The sequence below is a fragment of the Mustela lutreola genome, chromosome 15 (genome assembly GCF_030435805.1).
Source record: "Mustela lutreola isolate mMusLut2 chromosome 15, mMusLut2.pri, whole genome shotgun sequence".
Taxonomy (NCBI): Eukaryota; Metazoa; Chordata; class Mammalia; order Carnivora; family Mustelidae; genus Mustela; species Mustela lutreola.
The window spans coordinates 4,489,649-4,510,448 of record NC_081304.1 but is presented as its reverse complement, the minus strand read 5'-3'; the positions used below and the strand labels follow the sequence as shown (position 1 = coordinate 4,510,448).

Here is a 20,800-nt window from a genome sequence, read left to right as displayed (position 1 = left end):
GGGAGTGCACCCAGCAGGGTCTCAGGAGGGAGGAAGAGAGGCTGTCAGAGGGGCGGTGGGGGCAGATCCTGTAGACTTGCGGGGACCTTAGCTTCTGGGGACCACGGCAGGGTTTTGTGCAGAAGGACCTGGTCTGACCTCAATCTGAAAGCCTTGCCCAGGAGAAAAGGCAAGGCCAAGAGAATGGCAGAAATAGGGGCAGGCAGCAGATCATGGGGGCCAGGACAGAGCGGGTGGTCCCCGGGCCGGGACATCGTGATGGGAGAAGTCCCACCTGGGTAACACAGGCTCTGCCGATGGGTGTCGGCAGTGAGAGAAGAGGGGAGAAGCCAAAGGCCTGAGCCAGTCTCAGAGGATTCTGATGGAGGCAGGGCCCTGACTGTGCCTGTCCGCTTACAAGCAAGGGGGCCTGATGACCTCCAGGCTTTCCCTCGGCTTGAGGCTTTGTGACAGTCTCTGGGAGCAGGAGATGCCCGGGCTGGGGACACTGAGGATGTGAGTTTCCCCCTCCTGTGCCAGCCCCCTGTCCCCATCCCTGCCAAATGGGGCCCCCTCTGACGGGGCCGGTCCAGGGAGACCCGGGGCATGGCCTTGGCTGTGCGGCAGCCCCCTTCCTGACCCCGTGGTCTGGCTGTAGCTCACACCCCGGACAACTCCTTCATGGGTTTTGTGTCGGAGGAGCTCAACGAGACGGAGAAGCAGCTCATCAAAGGCAGCAAGGCCAACAACATGGCCGTGGTGTACGGCAAGGAAGCGAGTATCTGGAAGGTAAGCACGGGCCCCGGGAGCCCCCACCTCCAAGACCTGGCTCTGTCCACCACCCCCGGCTCCCGATTCCGAAATGTGCCCACTGACAGGTCAGAAAAGAGAGGTCCCTAATTGCCACTGAAGAGACCCAGCCAGGGGGCTGCTAACCTGCCCCCCCCTCTCTGCAACAAGCCCAGATGTCCTTTAGCAAGGACTCTGACCTAACGTGCCACCCTCCCTAGGGCCGCATTGATAAACACTGAGAGCCCGGCAAGGGGGTTGGGCTAGACTTGGGGCCTCTAAGGGCTGAGAGGTAGTGCAGGAGGCAGAACCCCACTTTCGGGGCGGGCTCCCTGGAGAAGCAGTGCCCGTGTGGGAGGTTGTGTGCTCACTGCTCACTGACCTGTTCTCTCTCCTCTTTCCTCTGTGCCTTCCCGGGAACGAGGCAGCTCCAGGTAAGGTGCCTGCTGGCCATGCGCTCCTCCTGCTCCCCTCTGCTCTTGGTAGGCTGTCCCCTGACCCCACGGGCTGCAGGGTGAGGGATGAGAGGTCATTCTCCTGTGAAGCGAAAGGAGCAGGCTGCCGCGGGAGCCCAGGGCACTGGGGAAGGTGTGGCACGGACTGTGTCTGCTTTTACTAGAAGGCTAAGGCACTGCCCCGAGAGAGCGAGAGGTTACAAAGTCTGGGAAGAGAAAGGCTTTATCTCTAGCTCAGGCGTCTCTGTGACAGCCGGGAGCAACACTTTTCTGCAAGAGACCTGAAAGAAAGTCCTTCCAAAAAAAGACATCTTTGCTCTGGTCTTGGCAACTGGAGGAAGTCGAAGGTGGCCGGATGAAAAGGATGAGGGGAACCTCCTGGGACCGAGCACCCCAGTGTTCAGGGGACCAGGTGGCAGAGAAACAGAGGAGGCAGGATGGTGGGGGTCTTCCTGGGAGCAGGAGCTGGGATGAGAGCGAGCGTTTGGGTGAATTTTGTGCCAATGGAGGCCTGTCTTATTCTGGGTCCCCAGAACGGAGGCCTCGAAGCTCAGGCCTGGGTGCTATTTTGTGAGAGCATGTGGCCCAGGGGGCAGGAGTGCGGGACGGGAGAGAGGCAGACCCACCCTTGCTGCTGGAGGAAATAGGCCAGACATCAGAAGGGCCACGGGGGGGCGGGGGCGGGGTGTCATGTGGGACTTCTCAGTTGGCGCGTCGCAGCCTGTGGATAAATCGTGAGATGAGCTCAGAGCTCTGGGGTTTTTTTCCTAACCTTGCTGAGGTATAGTTGACAGGGAAAGTGGTGTATTCTTAGGGTATGCAGCATGGTGGCCCAAGACACACATATATTGTGAAATGACTATCGTGATCAAGCTGTCTTAACACACCATCACCTCACGCAGTCACCCCTGCATGTGCGGGCAAACATGCACACGTGTGTGTGCAGAGAACACTGAAGACCTATTATTCTCTCAGCAAGTTTCAAGTATACAGTACAGTACTGCTGACTACAATCACTGTGCCATTCATGGTATCCCTGAACTTAATCTTCATACGACTGAAAGTTTGTCCTTTTGACCAACCTCTCCCCATTTCCACACTCTGAGCCCCGTTCTGCTGTTTCTACAAGTTCCAATCTTTCAGATCCCACCTAGAAGTGGGATCATGCCATATTTGTCTTTTTCTAACTTAGGGAGTCTCGGTAAGCCTTTTAAAAGGAAGCAAAATATCAGAGGGAACATCAGAAGACCTCACATGTATTAAGAGTAAATATTGTTCTAAGATTTTATTTTTCTTAAATAATCTCTACACCCAACATGGGGCTTGAACTCACAACCCCAAGATCAAGAGTTGCGTGCTCCACCGACTGAGCCCACCCGACGCCCCAGGAGTAAATATTGTTTTGCGAAATTTGAAGTTTACATATATGCATACATGCACACACACTTTACATGCATACGTACACACATACATGTGCATACACGCATACCTACATGCATGGATTCTCGTGTGTATGGGTAAGAAAGGTTGCTGAACAGTATATCTAACATGAACCTATTTGTGTATGTGTTTTAAGGAAAATGCAAATATGCTTTGAATGCATTAAAGTTCTGAGAAGGTACACAAGGGGATAAGGAAGCTGATGTTGATGGGGTATGGAGCCATTCTCCCCACACTTCACTTTCTTGGTTTGATTTTTCTTCTGAGTCTGTTTAGTTTTACATGATGTAGTCCTTTTACATTTAGTGTGATTTCTAATAGATTTGGCTTAGAATCTAGCATTTCCATTTCACTAGCTGATCTCTATAACTTTTTCTTGCCTCATTCCATGTTCTTTTCCCTCTCAGGCATTCTTTTATACTGATCTGTATTTTGAAATTCACCCCCTTTTTAGCGGACTCATTATATTCTCTCCCAGTCTTGTGGTTGCTTCAATAAAGATGACAACATGCATCCTTGACTTACCAAGTCTCATGTAAATAATGCCTTTCCCTTTTATCGGATAATAAAAGAACCATAAAATGCTTTAAATACATTCCCCCAGCTTGTGTACTCTCCTTTTATTTTGATTTCCTGAGAACACCCTTACTCCATCCTTATTCTTAGTGGATATGTTCGCTGTGTACGAAATTCTAGCTTGATGGTTACTTTCTTTCAGCGTTACGACAATACTCTGTTGTCTTTTGGCTTCTGTGAGCCTCGTTGTTCCTTTAAAGGTAATTTGTCTTCTTTCTCTGCTTGCTTTTAGGACCTCTGTGTGTTTGGTTTTCAGTAGACTTACGGCGGTGTGCCTCCATGTGGTTTTCTCTGGATTTACCCTACGTGGGTGGCATTTGTAGATCTTTTTGAACCTTGGTCTGATCTGTCATGAGTCTTAGAAAATTTTCAGTTTGTCTCTAAATATTGCTTCTGCTCCAGTCTCTCTCCTGTGCTTCTGGACTCTGTTTCTGCATACATTAGACTCCAACACTTCCCATTGTCTCTTACATTCTTTTCTGTGATTTCCACCCTTCCTCTATGCTTCATTCTGGATGTTTTCTTTCATTCCTTCACTAAATGAATTCTGTCCTCAGCGGGGTCCAACCTGCTGTGGAATCTGTCTGTTCAATTCTTCATTTCAGCCACTGGGTTTCTCACTTCCAGCTCTTCCATTTGGTTTCAGCCCTTATCTTCTATTTCCTTGACTACATTCAGCAGATTTTTCTTGAAACCTGTATCTGGTAACTCCAGTTTCTAGGTCTTCTGCGAGTCTATTTTTATTGTCTATCTCTTCCGGTTTTTTTTTTTTTTAAAGATTTATGTATTTATTTGAGAAAGAGGGAGAGACAGAGAGTATAAACTGGGTGAAGAGCAGTGGGAGAGGAAGAGAGAGAATCCACAAGCATAGAGCCTGATGGAGGGGTTGATCTCCTGACCCAAGATCATGACCTGAGCAGAAACCAAGAGTTGGCTGCTCAGCCAATGGAGTGACCCAGGTGCCCCTTTGTCTCTTGGGTTTTAATCACATTGTCATGTATCTGATTTGTTTAAAAATCAAGGTGTTTAAATTTTTCTTTAAAAATCTATTTTTAGTGGTGCCTGGATGGCTCAGTGGGCTAAAGCCTCTGCCTTCGGCTCAGGTCATGATCCCAGGGTCCTGGGATCAAGCCCCGCATCTGCTTCTCTGCTCGGTGGGAGCCTGCTACTTCTTCTCTTTTTGCCTGCCTTGCTGCCTGCTTGTGATCTCCGTCTTTCAAATTAAAAATAAAAAAATCTTTAAAAAAACCTATTTTTAATAGGCTTTCCTGAGGTATAACTGACATACATTGTACCACACATGATTCAAATAGATGACTTAGAAGTTGCGATCTACACGTATACCTGGGAAACCGTCGCCCCGGTCCGGAGGGTGTGTCCCCTGCTCCCAGGTTCCCTCTTCCCACCTCTCCCCTCCTCCCTGCCAGGCAGCCCGCGATCTGCTTTCTGTTAACACAGTCTCTGTTTTCTGCAATTTCACATAAACGGACTCATATAGTACGGACTTCTTTTTTGGTCCGAATTTTCTCAGAGTATAATTATTTCCAGATTCCCCCGTGTCGTCGCGCGGATCAGTCGCTGATTTCTGTGTGTGGCTGAATAGTTGTCCCGTCGCACGGACTTCCATCGTATCCTACCGTGCCTTTTTAAATCTGTTCTCCTATTAGTGGACGCTGGGGTTGTTTGCAGTGTTTGTCCGCTACAAATAAAGCTGTTGTGAACATTCATGTACAAGCGTTTGCACAGACAGATGCTTTCATTTCTCCCGGGTAAACACCTAGGCGTGGAATGGCTGGAGCATATGGTAGAACTAGGCTTAACATCCCAGGCAAAGTGGTTGCACCATTTTACGATTCTGCCAGCAATGCGTGAGAGTTCCAGTTTGTTACAGAGTCATCAATACTTGGTCGGTCTTTCCAGTTTGAGCCGTCCTACAGACGTGCGGTGACATCTTCGGGTTTCAACTGGTAGTTCCCTCTGACTAATGATGGCGAAGGTATTTGTGTGTGCTTATTTGTCTTCCTTATATCTTTTTTGGGGTAAAGTGTCTTTTCGGAATGTTGGCCCATTTGAAGAATGGGGGTTGTTTGTTTTCTTAGTATTGAGTTGTTAGAGTTTTGTACATATTCTATCAGTTTTTTATCAAATATATGCTTGGCAAATATATTCTGTCTGTGGCTTGTCTTTCTCTCTCTCTCTTTTTTTTTAAAGATTTTATTCATTTATTTGGCACAGAGAGAGAGAGATCACAAGTAGGCAGAGCGGCAGGCAGAGAGAGAGGGGGAAGCAGGCAAGCAGGCTCCCCACCGAGCAGGGAGCCTGAAGCGGGGCTCGATCCCAGGACTCTGGGATCATGACCTGAGCGGAAGGCAGCCACTTAACTGACTGAGCCACCCAAGGCGCCCCTTGTCTTTTTCTTAATAGCTTCGTTCAAAGAGCAAAGTTCTTCATTTTAATGAAGTCCACTGTCTTAAGGTCTTAAGGATTATGCTTCTGGTGTTGCATCTAAGAAATCTTTGTGTAACCCAAGCTCACTAAGGATTTTTCCCCTGTGCTTTCTTCTGTAATTTTTATGATTTTACATTTCACATTTAAGTCTATGGTCCATTTTGAATTAACTTTTATGTATGATATGGTAGAGATTGAAGTTCTAATTCTTTTCCCTTTTTTGCACATGGGTACGCAATGTTCTGTGACCGTCGGTTGAAAAAACTACCCTTTCTCCACTGAAATGTCTTTGCACCTTTGTCAAAAATCAATTGACCGTGCGCGTGTGGGTCTATTTCTGGACTCTGTTCTTCTGCATTGATCTCTCTGCCTGTCTTGATGGCAGTCGCACACCGGCTTGATTCCTGTAGTTTTAAAATAAGTCTTGAAATCAGGTAATATAAATCTGCCTGCTTTCTTCTTTTTCAAAGTTGTTTCTTCTAAGCCTGCTGGGGTTTTGATTGGGATTTCATTGTTTTTTTGTTGTGTTTTGGAGTTCTGGAAAATGAATATAAGAAGGTGTAAAACAGGGGCACTTGAGTGGCTCAGTGGGTTAAAGCCTCTGCCTTTGGCTCAGGTCATGATTTCAGGCTCCTGGGATCGAGCCCCACATCCGGCTCTCTGTTCAGCGGGGAGCCTGCTACCTCCCCCTACCCTCTCTGCCTGCCTCTTGGCCTACTTGTGATCTCTCTGTCAAATAAATAAATAAAATCTTAAAAAAAAAAAAAAGTGTAAAATAGTTTGGGGCCGATGCCTTCTTCCTCTGGCGAGGATTTCACTTTCACTCTTAGCCTGTGTTTGGGGCTACAGCAGTCTTGGATCACAGAGTCAGTGATAGGGATTAAGACTACTTAAAACCGATGAAAAAGCCTATTAAAAAGCCCCTGGGGCGACTGGATGGCTCCGTCAAGCCTCTGTCTCTTAGTTTCGGCTCAAGTCCTGTTCTCAGGGTCCTGGGATCTAGCTTCGTGTCAGGCTCTGCACTCAGTGCGGAGTCTGCTTGAGTCTCTCTCTCCCTCTGCCCCTCCTGCTTGTGCTGCCGCTCACTCTCCAAAATGAACAGATAAAAACAAGACACCCCCCCCCCACACACACACACACAAACACACAGATTCAGCCTCTGTCTGGGCTTCTCTAGGTCTGGCTCAGCCTTTCTCTTCCAGCGTGGGTTTCCTCAGAGTTCCAACCCACAGCGTGTGGTTTTCATCAGGGTCCCCCCCTCGGCAGACCCTGAACCCTCACTTGTCCTCCAGCTCTACGAGGCGACCAGAAGCTTAGTCTCCGTGATGCTGACCCAGGACCCAGCAGGTGCCTCGCAGGGGGGAAGCGCTGACCCCAGCACCGGCCTCCGCGATCTCTTCCCTTCTCCCAGATCTCGGCCTTGTAATTCTTCCAGCTTTGTTAGATGTGCACTACCTTCACAGAAATTGTGCTGTTTCCCCACCGCTGCTGGTGGTTCTCAGAGGCAGGACCCATCTGCAGTACCCAGTACACCCTTACCCACAGAGGAAGGCCTCCTTGTGAAAAACGTATACAGTTGGAATTTCAGCATGGGAATTGGTCCTTACTTTCATGTCCATGGATAAGGTTCTTCAAAAGCTGTGATTTATAGACTGAACCTGGGCCGAAGCTCCTTGTTACCCAACCTCATGGCTAGCCAGCAGAACGGGGAGAACCTGGCTGCTTTTTTCCTGACCTGTTGGTCTGCTCCGGACTAGCCCTGAGAAAACCGCTCCCCGCCCCAGCCTCCTCTGGGATCTTGAAGTTCCTTTCTTGTCCGTGTATCCCTTCCTCTCTCCTGTGAGTCTCAAAAGGCCCCAAAAAGTAGAACCCAGTGGCAGACCCCATGCTTACCCCTAATGAGGACCTACACTGCCCACAGCTCCTGGCTCAGGGCTCTGGCCATGGGGTCAGACGGGTGCCCCAGGCGGAGCGGTCTCTTCGTCTACGCTCTGCCTCCCATTGTCCCCGAGTCTGGATGTGGGACTAGAGTCTGGAGGGGCTGAGCCTTTTCTACTTTGGGGGGTTTTCGCTCACGGGTGTCCTTCTTAAAGACCAGGACTCCGTCTTGTCCCAGCTCTGCTCCCAGCCGTGAGCTCAGTGCCAGCACCTGGCAAGTGGTTAATAAAGATGTGCTACATGGATGGGGGGAGGGGGAGAAGGGATGATGGACGGAGGGACGGAGGCATGGATGAGATGATCTCGCCCCACAGCTCCTCGGGTGGCCTTGGAGATCACCAGCGCTTCAGCGGGTGGAACAGCCCCTTTTGGAGGCATTTGCATATGGGTCCCCCTAGGGTTTCTTTACAAAGAAGACATTTCCATGGCTAAAAATTGTCTAGTCCGACCTCTGCAACTCGCAGATGAAGAGAATGAGGACCAGAGAGGGGAGGGGCCTTGCCTGGGGTCACGCAGCTGGCTGAAGGCCGACCGAAGGACCGCCCCGCGTTTTCCGACTTCCAGGCCGGGGTGTTTCCGCGGGCAGCTCTGCCTCCCACGGTTGGGGCGAGGCTCCCACTGCTCCCCGTCCTCTTGCAGGGGAAGGAGAAGTTCCTGGGCATCCTGAACAAATACATGGAGATCCATGGCACCGTGTACTATGAGAGCCAGCGGCCCCCCGAGGTCCCGGCCTTCGTGAAGAACCACGGCCTCTTGCCACAGCCTGAGTTCCAGCAGCTGCTGCGCAAGGCCAAAGTGAGCCCCGCGCCCTCATCGTCCTCCCCAAGCCTGGTGCCAGACGCCAAGGAGGTCGCCCTACGTGCCCCCCCGCCCCCGTGCCAATGCCTGCCACTGAGGCTCGTGGCCCCTTCCACAGGCAGACCTGCCCCAGCATGTTCTCCTACCCTGAGCCTCACACCCAGCCCTCCTGGGGCTGGAGCAGAGCTGGAGTTGCTCACCCAGGAGGGACCTGGGCAGGGCCAGCAGAGCCGAGGCTCAGCGGTAGGGAAGAGGAAGCGGGCCGCCCGGTGGACTCCTGGGCCAGGCCCAGCTTTCAGAACCGCTGAGGGGCTGGCAGGGCCGGCTGAGGGCGTGTCTCACCTGGAGTTGCACGGGGCTGCTACTTCTGCTTCTGGAAGTCCTCCGCGGTGTTCCTGGAGCTGCAGCTCCGGGCATGGTGGGGTGTGACTCTGCTGCGGGGCCCCGAGGGGTCAGCTGAGGCTGGAGAGGCCTGCGGCCAGCGTTCAGGTCCACTCCTGATCCAGCCCTAGCCCTTTCCTCCGGCTTCCTGGGTGCGTGCGTATGGGTGTTGGGGCAGGGGGAGAGGCTTTGTGCAGTGAGCGATCTGAACCACCTGACGCAGCAGCCCAGCATTCGGAGTCGTTTCCTGACTGCTTTCCAGGCGCCAGCCCTGCGAGCACTTCTGGCACGAGTTTGGTGCTGAATAACCGTTTTTAGGATGAGTAAAGTCCTCTGAGTTCAGCGGTAGGTGTGGGTCTGAAGCCTTCTGAGCTTGAGACCCTCACTCTTCTCCCTTCCGCTCCAGAATCACAGTCGGCTGGAGCAGGCAGAGGCCCCTGATATTACTTAATCAGACCTTTTCATTTCACAAATGGGGAAACTGAGGCCCGAGAGAGGAGGGACCTGCCATGGCTCCCTGCCAGTCTGGGCAGTCTATCCTGCCCTGGCTGCCTCTTGTGAATGTCCCAGGCCTGGCTTCCTGGGGCTCTGGCGCCAGCCTTCCCCGACCGTCGCGCCATTTTCCTTCCTCAGCTCTTCATAGGCTTCGGCTTCCCTTACGAGGGCCCCGCGCCCCTGGAGGCCATCGCCAACGGCTGTGTCTTCCTCCAGTCCCGCTTCAGCCCACCCCACAGCTCCCTCAACCACGAGTTCTTCCGAGGCAAGCCCACCTCCAGAGAGGTGAGTGGGGAGGGTCTGAGTCCATGGAAGGGGGAGACAGGCAGGGGGGAAGGGATGGGGGGGACGAGGTGGGTGGGGGCGCCTGCCCTGAGCGCGGGCCGGCCTGGCAGGCACAGGGAGAAGCTGCTGCTCTCTCCGCCCGGCCAGGTGTTCTCCCAGCACCCGTATGCAGAGAACTTCATTGGCAAGCCCCACGTGTGGACTGTCGACTACAATAACTCAGAGGAGTTCGAAGCAGCCATCAAGGCCATCATGAGAACGCAGGTGAGGCTCAGATCCAGTCAGGAGTGGTATAAGCCACTGCTGGGGATCTTAGCTATAATTAGAAAAAGAGGCCTCTCTCGGTGAATTCAGATTCTCAGGCCTGGGTTGGCATACTTGACAGGGGGGCCCCACTTACCAGCTTGCGTGTGGGGGTGGGGGGAGGGAGAGGCAGGGAAATACCTTTGTGCCGTGAGCGACCTGCACAACCTTACATGGCAGCCCTGGATCCAGAATCATTTATTAAGCACCTTTGGAGGCTAAGCCCCATGGGCACTCCTTAGCACAAGTTAGATGCTGAGTAAATGTATCCAGAATTAGTGCGTGGAGGTTCTTGGGACTCTGCTGCTGGTGTGCGTCTGTGGCCTTTTGGCTGCGTATCTCAAACCATGTGTGTGCGTACAGGTCATCTGGCGATCTTGTTAAAATGAAGGCTCAGAATTCAGCAGGTCTGGGGTGCGGCTGAAATCCTGCGTTTCTCTGTAGCTCTGGGGTGGTACCAGGCCTAGGACCACCCTTTGAGTAGCAAGGGGAAGAACTTCCTGGGTTTCCTTAAGCAGGTATGTGAGCGTCGGCAGGTGCAGGTGTGTGGATGGGGAGAGGGTGAGGAGGGGCTGGTGCAGCTTGTCTCCTCGGCAGGCCCTTCTGTGGCTTCTGATGGCCCCTTGTGCTCTTCCGGCTCCTTCATTTGGGAAAGGGGACAGACCATGCAGACGGTGCTCTGCTTGCCACAATCCCTCTGGACCTGCCTCTTGCTGTAGCTCGGACATGAGGCTGAACAAAAATAACCAGCCCTGCGGGTGCCCCCTTCCTTGCCCAAGCCCATGTTCAGGGAGTGTGTCCTCCCGGGGAGGGGGGGTATGCACCGCTCAGGGTGAACTTCTGGGTCTGGGGCAGACCTGGAGAGCCTTGGTCTCGGCTGGGCTGCCACATGTGAGTGTGGGCTCCTTCTGCAAGGGAGAGCCCACGCCCTGGGGGAGGCCACAGCTAGCCAGCGTGTCTGCTGCTCCAGAGGAGCTGGGGGCACTGTCAGGCTCACAGGCAGAGACTAGCAGGGATAGACACCCTGCAGGGGGACTTATGGGCTTCACTTTGAGCCCAGAGCCCCTGCCTGGTTGTCCTGACCCTGAGGCAGGCTTGCATTTGTTCCTAACAGCTCCCCTGCATTCTCTATCACTCAGTCCCACTCGGAACCCCCAGCCTGGGCCCCCACCCCTGCAGATGTCGCCAGGAAATCCGGACCTACCTCGTCTGCTCCCTTCCTGCCCTGACCACACCCTCATCCTTCCGTCCTTCTGTCCGGGCTGAGGGTTTGTCTAGCTAAGTGCCCAGAAGAACATTGCTGTGTCCGAGCCTCCCCCCGTCTTTAGCTGTGATGGACAGGGACATGGCCAGGTTGGCCTGCAGAGTGGCTGAGCCCCCTGGACCCCCCCCCAAGCGGTGGGGGGTGCCCTCCACTCCTTCAGCATCAGCTTGAGCAAATCTCTACTGTGAGTTCCTCCAGGTCACCGACTGTCTTAGACTGGGTTTCTGCCGGCGGTGACCCCGAGGCACAAGCCATTTATTTGGGAAGTGATCCCAGCTAGGAGGGTCCTGGAGTGACAAAGTGAGATGCTGTGTTACAGAGTAGGTCACCCTGGCCGGTGGCACCTGGCACTCAGGGCTGGCGGGGACGGATGGGGCCGGTCACATCCCAGATTGTCCTACCTGAGGATCGAGTAAACCCAGGCATTTATCCTCAGCTCCATCCATCACTGGCAGAGGGCTGCACCTGGGGACCCTTGCTGAGCTGAACAAGGGGCTCTCCGGGTGGCCTTGGTCCAGGAGAAAGAAGTCACCATCCCCAGCTTGGGGACCCTTGCTGAGCCCCAAGCACACAGCACTGAACGTCCCAGGTGGACGCTGCATCGGAAGGCCCCCAGCAAGGCAGATGGCTACTGGGAGGGACTCCCCCCACCCCATATGCTGCTCTGGCTCTTTCTGCCCCCCACTGAAGAGCAAACATCCGAAGCTTCTGTCCCAGGGGACCAGGATGGGTTGGACGGTTGGGGGGTGGATGGGAGACTAGCAAGGCTTCTGCCCACCCCCAAAGCTCAGGTCTGGCCCAACAGATCTCAGCAAGATCTGTCTCTGAGCTAAAGGAGCAAGATACCTGGTCCCATGGGGAGCATGTTCCAGCCTCAGAACACAACGGGGCTGCGGAGGGGCTGCAGGGGAGAGTGCGTGTGCCTTCACTCATTTTTTCTGGTCTGATGCACGAGAAGTTACTGACAGTGGCTGCCCTGGGGACAGGCCTGGGTGTCTGGGTGGGAAGAAACGTACTTTTCATTGGTTTTCCTTCTGATTTTTTTTCTCCCATGAACATGTTTAATTTTGTTCATTAGTTACTCTAAAAATGACAGTAATGAAAGGGTCAAGGAACCAAGGTTTTGCAAGTCTGCCAGGCTGAGACGTGTAGATGGGCCCCCAACCCGACCGCCCGCTGCCTTCAGCCCCTTCAGGGGTCCCACGCTTCCTCCTGGGCAGTTTACCCCGTTACCCAAGAGTCACCTAGGAGGTCATTAAAATGCGGGTCCTGGGCCCGTCTTCTGATTTTTAAAGATTTTTTTCTGAAAGAGAGAGCACGAGAGGGGGAGGGGGAGAAGCAGTTTCCCCGCTGAGCAAGGAGCCCCATGCGGGACTCGATTCCAGGACCCCGGGATTATGACCTGAATCGAAGGCAGATGCTTAACCAACTGAGCCACGCAAGCGCCGGCCCTTCCTGTCTTCTGATCTTAAAGGACGGGTGTGGCCTTGGCATCTGCATTTTCAACAAAGCAGCCTGGGCTGCTCTCTTAATCCTATTTTAGAGAACTGATTGAGGGCCCCCGTCAGGGGTCACGGCTCGCTCTGCAAGTCCTGGGGCCTTTCAGTGGGGAGAGGGAGGAGAAGGACGAGGCACAGAGGAGCTGGGAGAGACCCGCTGTCCCCCGCTCAGGGGTAGGTGGCTTTGCCGCTGAACATCTCTGCTGGAGAGGGGTTAGGCCAGCCCCCCCCCCCCGCCCCGACTCATGACAGCGCGGGGCCGGCACCTGCCAGCCCAGCACGACTGATTACTGTGCACACCTGTAACTGGGCCTAATGAGGCTAATTTCCAGGCAGGCTGGCTCCTCCGGCGGGGATTCATGGCAGGTGGGTCGCGGCTGGCTGATGGGATGTGGGCTTCAAAGCCCGGAGGGGGACATGGGGGAGGCAGTCAGTGGGCTGGGGAGGTGCCGTGGAGCAGGCAGAGTGACATTTGGAGGGACACTCTCTCCTCTGAGGGGTTATCTATAACCAGGCCTGGAAGTCGTGTACCCCAGAGGTGTTCAAGGGTCAAGGGCACCGAGGTCAGGAGCCAGCGGTGCACAGTGCAGGGCTGGAAAGGCCACCCACGGGCTGGGCTGTGCAGTGGTGGCCGGATGCAGGACCTGGGGTTCTCTGGGAAGGGGGACCCGCCCTCGGGTTAAGAATGGCCGCTCACAGTGGGAACTGGGGACAAAGCCACGGGGCTAGGCTCTCATCCTAAGAATCTTCTGGTGGCCGGAACCCATTTCAAGGGGAGCCTTTCCCCAGCCTGAGGGTCAGGGATGCCCCTAGGCATAGGATGGGCCTAGGATGGGCCTAGGATGGGCCTCCAGCCCTTCAAAGTGGGGTCTGCAAGAAGCAGGACCTGCCCGGCACACCTGGCTGGGCCTCTGATGCTGCGGGCTCTGCAGAGGGGGAGGGCGGCCATGCCCACTTGGGCACAAGTGTTAGTCACACCCCCTGGGCTGCTGGTAGGAAAAGGGCATGAGTCGGGATCGGGCTGGACCGGGGCGGGGGGGGGGGGGCCGCCCCCACGCATAGCACGTGCACACAGATATGTACACACAGCACATCCCTACACACAGACATAGATACAGGGTATAAAGGCACATGCAAGCACAACACGTTCGCACATGTACACACGTGCACACGTGTATACACACACACACGCCCGTGCTCTGGGGAGAAGGGAGGGCAAAGGCCCAGTCCGAGTCTGGGGCGGGTCACCCCTGCGTCCCTGTCCAGCTGCGGGTTTCCTCCCCGGTGGCTGTGTGCCGGGCGGGGTAAACGGGGAGGGGTTGGTCGGGTAAGAAGAGTGCAGAGGAGGTGGGGTAGCCGCTCACACGTCTCCCCCCAGCTCCTCCAGCCACCGGCTCCACGAGGCGGCCTGTGGCTCCCAGCCATCCCCAGCGCCGGCGGCCGTGTAACTGTCTGTGGCCTCTGCTGGGGGCACATGTCTCGGGTCCTGCCCAGTGCCTGGCCTGGGCAGGAAGACTTACAGATTCATCTCATTCAATCCGCGGGGAGATGCCCATGTGTTCCTTTTCATGAAGAGTCTACGTTCTGGGCAGCTCATGGGCAGAGCTGGAGATGCTGCTTCCTGAGCACCTACTCTAGCAGACACTATGCCTGGCAGTGGGCTCAATGGTAGATGAGCCAAAGTCCAGTTCTCAAGGGACCTGTAACCCGGGAGACACGAGGGTTAAATCAGAAACAGTGACACAGGTGCTGGAGGAGTTCTCGGGTGCCACGAAGGAAAGTGATCCAGTAACAGGGGTGTGGCTGGGGCTCAGGGACGGCTTCCTGGAGGAGGTGTCACCTAAGTGGGGGGTGGGGGGAATCCATCTGGTTGGCTGTGGGAAGAGCAGGCATCATAGCCTCGGGGAGGGGGGTGGGGTGGGAGCTGAGCTTTAGGGGAAGCAGAGGGTGGCTAGGAAGGGGGCAGGAGGGAGTGGGATGACCCCCAGGGCCACTGGAGGGTGTACCAGGGGTCCAAGTGGAGGGGCCGGGTAGGGGTGACAGACTCCCTAGGCACACCAGATTTCTGCCTCCAATGCTGAGCATGACCGGCCCCCAACAGCCAGGCCGAGGGGGGCCCGGGGCGCCTCCGGCCCCATGTGTCTGCCCATTTCTCCTACAGGTAGACCCCTACCTGCCCTACGAGTACACCTGTGAGGGGATGCTGGAACGAATCCATGCCTACATACAGCACCAAGTAGGTGGGCCCTCTGCTCTCTGCTCCAGGAATGACGGGGGGGGGGGGGGGGGGGATACCCCCATCCCCATCAGACCAGAGGAGGGGGCCTAGCCAACTCCATTGTCCGAGGAAGCGCTCTCCCCTGGGGCTCTGTGCCCCATAAACTCCCGCTCCCCTCCACCTGATTCCATTCCCCTGGAGACGCCTGGCCTGGCGGTGGGGCTGGAGGTGGAGGGCGGTCCTGCTCTGCTCCTGCTTGGAGACCAGGCCTAGGGGGCGGGGAGGGCGCTGGGTCACTAATCTAGGAGCAGCCCCAACCACAGCACGGAAACGACAAGACTTATTTTGATAAAGAAGTTGCTTAGAAGTTTGGTATGGGATTGAGTGACCAGTAGGTATGGGAGGCCCCTGTTCCTTCCACCTCCAGGGATGAGCAGAGAGACTTGGGTGGGGTGAGGGCTCCGCTGGGAACCCAGGGGGAGGGGCCGCCGGAGAAGCCCCACCTGCCCCTCCCTGCCAGGGGATCTCAGGCTCTTCCAGGCCTGGGGCTTCTGGGGCTGATGGCTGGGCCACGGGACTCGGTGTGGGCTGTTTCCTAACTACTTGATATTCAGCCTGTGGCCTGTGTCTATACCTTGTCCCCAACCTCAAGGGCTGGAGAGCTGTTCTAGACCATTGCTTTACAGTCAGGAAAACTGAAGCCCCCGGCAGGGAGGTCTGGGTGGGATCAGAGCCAGAACCCGGGATCTGAGCCCCCCGCCAGCCGCAGGGATGCCATCGTGAAGCCCCCGGATACACTTGCCGGGCCCCGCAGGTGCTTCCTGGAGCTGACCCCTGCAAGGAGAGCCCCTCCAGCCGGCCCCGGCGCCCCTCTGCAGCTAGGGCATGGGGGCCTCAGTGTAGAAACTCTGTGCCTGACTTAGCGGGATCCGCAACAAGGCCGTGCAGGGCAGGTGGCTCTTGGGCTGGCCTGAGTTCAAATCCTGCCTCTGCCCTCCAGCGGTGAGGCCCTGCGCAGGTGGCCTCTCTGAGCCTCCGCTTCCTCCCAGCCCCCCCGCCCCGTAAGGTAGCTGGAGACACACTAGTGCACTCCCCGGGGGCTGCTTCGAGGAACAGACGGCATCACGCGCGGCAGGCTTCCCGGCTTTCGGTCGGCTCCCAGCGCGTCATGACTGCTCTCGTGGCCCCCGTCAGCCAGTGGCGTCCGGGCCCCCTTTCCCGGCTGACGTGGCTTTCCTCCTGCCAGGACTTCTGTGCGGCCTCAGGGCCTGCCCCAGCAGCGGCCCAAGCCCCACCCAGCCCGTTCGTTCTGGCCCCCAACGCCACCCATCTGGAGTGGGCCCAGAATGCCAGCTCGGCCCCCGGGGCCTGGCCCCCCGCACACTCCCTCCGGGCCTGGCTGGCCGCTGCTGGGAGGGCGTGCACGGACGCGTGCCTGGACCACGGGCTGATTTGCGAGCCGACCTTCTTCCCCTTCCTCAACAGCCAGGACGCCTTCCAGAAGTAAGTGAGACCCCCCTGCCCCCCCGCCCGCCTACCTGGGCCGGCCCAGCCTTACCCACCCGCAGCCTCTCACCCTGCTGCTGCCCTGCCTACAGCCCTGCCGGCGGTGGGGGCTTCACGCTCCCCCAGGAGTCAGGAAGAACCCAGAAGGGACCCTGTGGGCAGGAGTCCGTGTCACGGACTCAGCCCTCACTGGTCCCTCCCTGAGCCTCTGCCTAGCCTGTCCCGGCATCTTCTAGGCCCAGGGCTCCTCCCAGCGGGTCAGCCTGCAGCCCAGGCCAGACCTCCTCCCTCACAGCCGGGAGAAGGAGCTGCAGTGCAGAGTTCACCCTGGTGCCTCCTAGAAGCTTCTTCCCTGCTTGGGGATGGGATGGGCCAGGGAGGGCAGGGGGCGGCCCCAGGCTGCGGCCATGACCGATGCCCACGGCGCCCGTCCAGGCTGCAGGTGCCCTGTGACAGCACCGAGTCGGAGATGAACCACCTGTACCCGGCCTTCGCCCAGCCCGGCCGCGAGTGCTTCCTGCAGAAGGAGCCCCTGCTCTTCAGCTGCGCGGGCTCCAGCACCAAGTACCACCGGCTGTGTCCCTGCCGAGACTTCCGCAAGGGCCAGGTGGCCTTGTGCCGGGACTGTCTGTGAGGCCGCCCGGCGGCCTGGCTCCCGGCCGCAGGAGGAAGCACCAGCAGATTCTGAGCTCCAGCGACGGGCCCTCCCCGCGACACCCCGGCACTGGGGCTTCGTTCCTTGGCCGAGAAGCGGGCAGAGCAGACTGGTGCACGGGGCTAGGGGCGGGCCACGTGCCCACCCCAGGCAGGCTCCTCGACGTCGTCCCGGGACTCATGGCAGCATCGTGGCCAGGCAGCTGTGGGATTGGTCAGAGAGCCCTGGGGCAGGAGCAGGTGGTTGGAGGCCGCTTGCTTTGTGCAAGGCCAATTCTGGACCAGACTGAGGGCCCTGGGGATGGGGACTCAGAATGTCTGTAGAGGGAGCAAGGCAAGGTGCCCGATGGCTCACTGAAGGGTCCAGGGGGTGGGGAGTGATGCGTGGGGGTCAGTCTTGTCCCTCTGTGGTTGTTCGGGTATGGACAAAAGGGACAGGGACTAGAGGACCCTCTCAGCCCCACCCCTCCTGCCTTCGCAGTCTCCCCCTCCCTTCCATACTGGGGGGGGCACAGTGGGAGTGGGGGGCCACCTAGCCCCTGGGTTGAACTCTTTCCTCCCCTGCTTGGTCCAGCTCTCTCCACTCGGGCTGCTCCGAAACTCATCTTGGCATGACCGCGATTCCAGGATTTGTCCCCGGAACCTCCGTCCCCGCCCCAGCAGGCTCTGGACGCTGCCCCCATCCCCCCAGGCATCCCGTGTAGGCAAAGGCTTGGGATGGAGCTCCGGCCCCATGGCCTGCCCAGCCCAGGTCCTGGCGTCCCAGACCCACTAGCCCCCAGGTAGCCCCCACCCCCTCGATGCTGCCCGTCCCCACCTCCAGCTTCCTCCAGCCTCAAACCATCATCTCTCTGTGGCATGCCTGCCCCGGCCCCAGGAGGCCCCCCTCCCCTGCTCCCCATGCCCAGAGCCCCGCCTGACTCAGCGGGTCAGGCCTTCAGAGACACTGCCACCCCATCCTGTCTTATAATCCCACCGCCCTCCCCAGGCAACCCCCTCCCCCAGGCCTGCCCCTCCGCCCTGCCAGGGAGACAGCGCAGGCCCTGAGAGCTGGGCGAGGGGAGCCGGCCCTCGCAGGGCTGAGGCAGGGACCCTCCCACCCAAGACCCCTCTCTGGGCCTGGGTGGCCCCTTCGGCCGCAGAAACTCAGTGGTCACCAAGGACCTGACCTGTTGGGGGAAAGCAATAGAGACACTCTTTTCTCTCTCTCTTTTTTTAAAGATTTATTTCTTGAAATAATAAATATTTTATTGGGATGTGAGGTGCAGAGGACATGTGTGCTGTTTTCTATCTTTTCCTGGGCCGCCGCGGGTTGGGGGGGCGGCTATCTTGGGGACCCTGGTCCCTGCTGCATATTGTCCCTTGGCATGCACGGAATGCCTGGGTCAGGCTGCCCAAGGGCTGTGCCTGCGAGCCACCACCCACCCCTGGCGCCATGGTTCCAGGGACCCTGCTGGACAAGCTGGGCTGTCCCCCGTTCTGTTCCCTTCAGGCTGGCCTCTGTGAGGTCAGAGAGCACAAATGCATTTTGATAAGAGCCTGAGCTAGGTCAGGATGAATCCTCGCCAACACTTAACCGGGCGCTGACTGTCCTTCGGACACCGGGCTGAGAGCTGGACACACAATGTGTCATTTTATGCGTTCGGCCGTCCTATCAGGTAGGCACTGTTGTATCCCCTCTACAGTGGAGAAAACGGAGGCACAGAGAGTTTAAACAACTTGCCCGAGGACACACAGCTTATAAGCAGTGAGGTGGGGTAGGGGGTCATTTCGGAGTTGCCGTGAGAATCAAATGACCCGACAGGGTGACAGCCCAGCCTAGGGTCCCACCTGCAGCCTCACGGACAGTGCTCTGGCACCCTCTGTGAGCCGGGACTTCCTTCAGTCTGGGCTCCTGCGCGGGACGCCCCTGCAGCCCCGGGGTCTGGAGCACGTGACACCACTCGGTGTTGCATCTATTTTTAATTGATTTTTCATCTGCAGCTCCCTGACGGCATCCGACGCCAAGCATCTTGTCACAGGCTTACTTGCCATCTGCAAGTCCCCTGTGAGGGGTCTCTGCCGTTCTTCCCCGCAGCTCTTAATCAGCTGCTGGTTTCTTATTGTTGGGTTTTCAGTGTTCTTGGCATAGGGGCCTACTTCTGAATCCTGGCGGGCTTTGAACTCAGCTGGGGTGGGGGCTGGTAGGGGGAGAAGCAGAAGCAGACCCCAGATGCCTGGGGGAGGCTGTGGGTTCTCTGTCCTGACCTCCTGCACCGGCGCCAGTCCCCGCTTCTTCAGCGCGCTGCCCCCCACCCACCGCGGAACAGCGGAGGAGAGAACAGGCCCAGGCCCGCCTCTCGCCCACCTTGCAAGGTGACGTCACCCTCCCCCACCCCTCCCGGCTTACAGGGGACATAACAGGTCCCATGAAGCCCCTCACCAGCCTGCGGTTGGGGTTAGCCTCTGGAATCATCTGGGGAGCTCTGGCACCCCCACATCCAGCCTGCCCCCAGCCCCGTGAAACCGACAGCTCAGAGCAAGGCCGGGCTGCTGAGGTTTTAAAAAGCTCTCCTCCAGGTGTTTCTGCTGAGCATCCCATATGAGCCACTGGGCTGACATCCAGACGGGGTAGCTGCTCTCTGCTCCCCAACCTCCCGGCTCAGCTCTCAGAGGGTCTGATCAGGGTGAGGACCTGCTAGCATTTGAAACCCTGCCCCTCCCTCCGCCTCTCTGGCCCTGGACCCACCAGCCGGGAATGAGAAGGGAGGAGACCGGGTCTAGCCTGGGGCAAAGCAGGCACAGAGGCCTCAGCGACTCCAAGACAGTCCCCAGTTCAAGGGGAGGAGACAGCGCTGGGAGGCTGTTGACTATCACCCTTCCCCGGAACTGGGGAGGCTTGGAGGGCGGCAGAGGAGGCAGGTGTTAGGAGTGAGTCGGACAGTTAGGGAGTCTGGGCCAGGGTCCCAACTAGGAAATGCGGAGTCAGGACAGCTAGGAAGGAACAGCACAGACGTCCTACTTTACAGCTTAGTGGGGACTGCGCTGACGTTCTGCTTTGCAGCCTTTGCAGAAATGACTTCTGCAAAACGTCCTAAAATAAGACCATTAAGCACAAAACCATTTTTCAATATCACAGGCAAGGAGCAGGTAAGACCTAAGCCCCCAGATGTTAGCAAAAAAAAGACCATTAGCACGTGGACGCGAACCTAATACGTAGAGAAATAACGTGACCAGAGCCCTAACTGGCATGACTCAGCCAATTGCTTAAGAAAGTTCTGCAAAAGAGTTCATAAAAACCCCTAAACTTAGAAACTCGGGGGCAACCCACTCGGGTCCCCCTCCCTCTCTGGGAGCTTTGTCCTCTCTGCTCGATAAACCCTGCTTAGCCGCCCACCGCTCTTCGTCCGGTCTGCCTCTTCGTTCTTGGAGCAGTGTGACCAAGAACCATGAGCACTCGGGGGGCAGAAATCCTGTAACCCCGGGTCCCCTCTGGTCTCTGCGGAGACCTGGGAGGCATTGCCAATTTGGTTTCTTCTCTTGGTCACCAAGATACCCTCTTAGCTGGGGCTGTGCCGGGCAGGGCTGGAGCAGAGGCTTCTCTTTGGCTACCTCCAGCCCCCGCCTGCTGCTGCGGGGCCGCCCAACTGCAGCTGCGGTTCTGCTGTGTGAAATGAGGGAACCGACCCTCGGCCACCGTGGAGTTGAGGAGGAAACCGGGCGAGGCAGGTCCTGGCCTGAGTGCACGGAGGGAGATGAAGCAGGCGTGAGGGGCTGGGGGAGGCTGGGCTGT

General features: G+C 56.9%; 1 protein-coding gene across 1 annotated transcript in view; it reads left to right on the top strand.

Annotated features, from left to right (window-relative positions):
• MGAT5B (alpha-1,6-mannosylglycoprotein 6-beta-N-acetylglucosaminyltransferase B) overlaps nt 1-18,290 on the top strand; it is a 65,254-nt gene extending 46,964 nt beyond the window's left edge. Inside the window, exons 11-18 of the mRNA XM_059150352.1 lie at nt 638-768; nt 1,197-1,202; nt 8,265-8,420; nt 9,438-9,584; nt 9,732-9,848; nt 14,812-14,886; nt 16,115-16,371; nt 16,810-18,290. Of these exons, the coding sequence (XP_059006335.1) occupies nt 638-768; nt 1,197-1,202; nt 8,265-8,420; nt 9,438-9,584; nt 9,732-9,848; nt 14,812-14,886; nt 16,115-16,371; nt 16,810-17,008 (1,088 nt within the window). The 3' untranslated portion in view covers nt 17,009-18,290. The remainder of the gene's footprint in view (nt 1-637; nt 769-1,196; nt 1,203-8,264; nt 8,421-9,437; nt 9,585-9,731; nt 9,849-14,811; nt 14,887-16,114; nt 16,372-16,809) is intronic.
• Nucleotides 18,291-20,800: the final 2,510 nt, after the last annotated feature.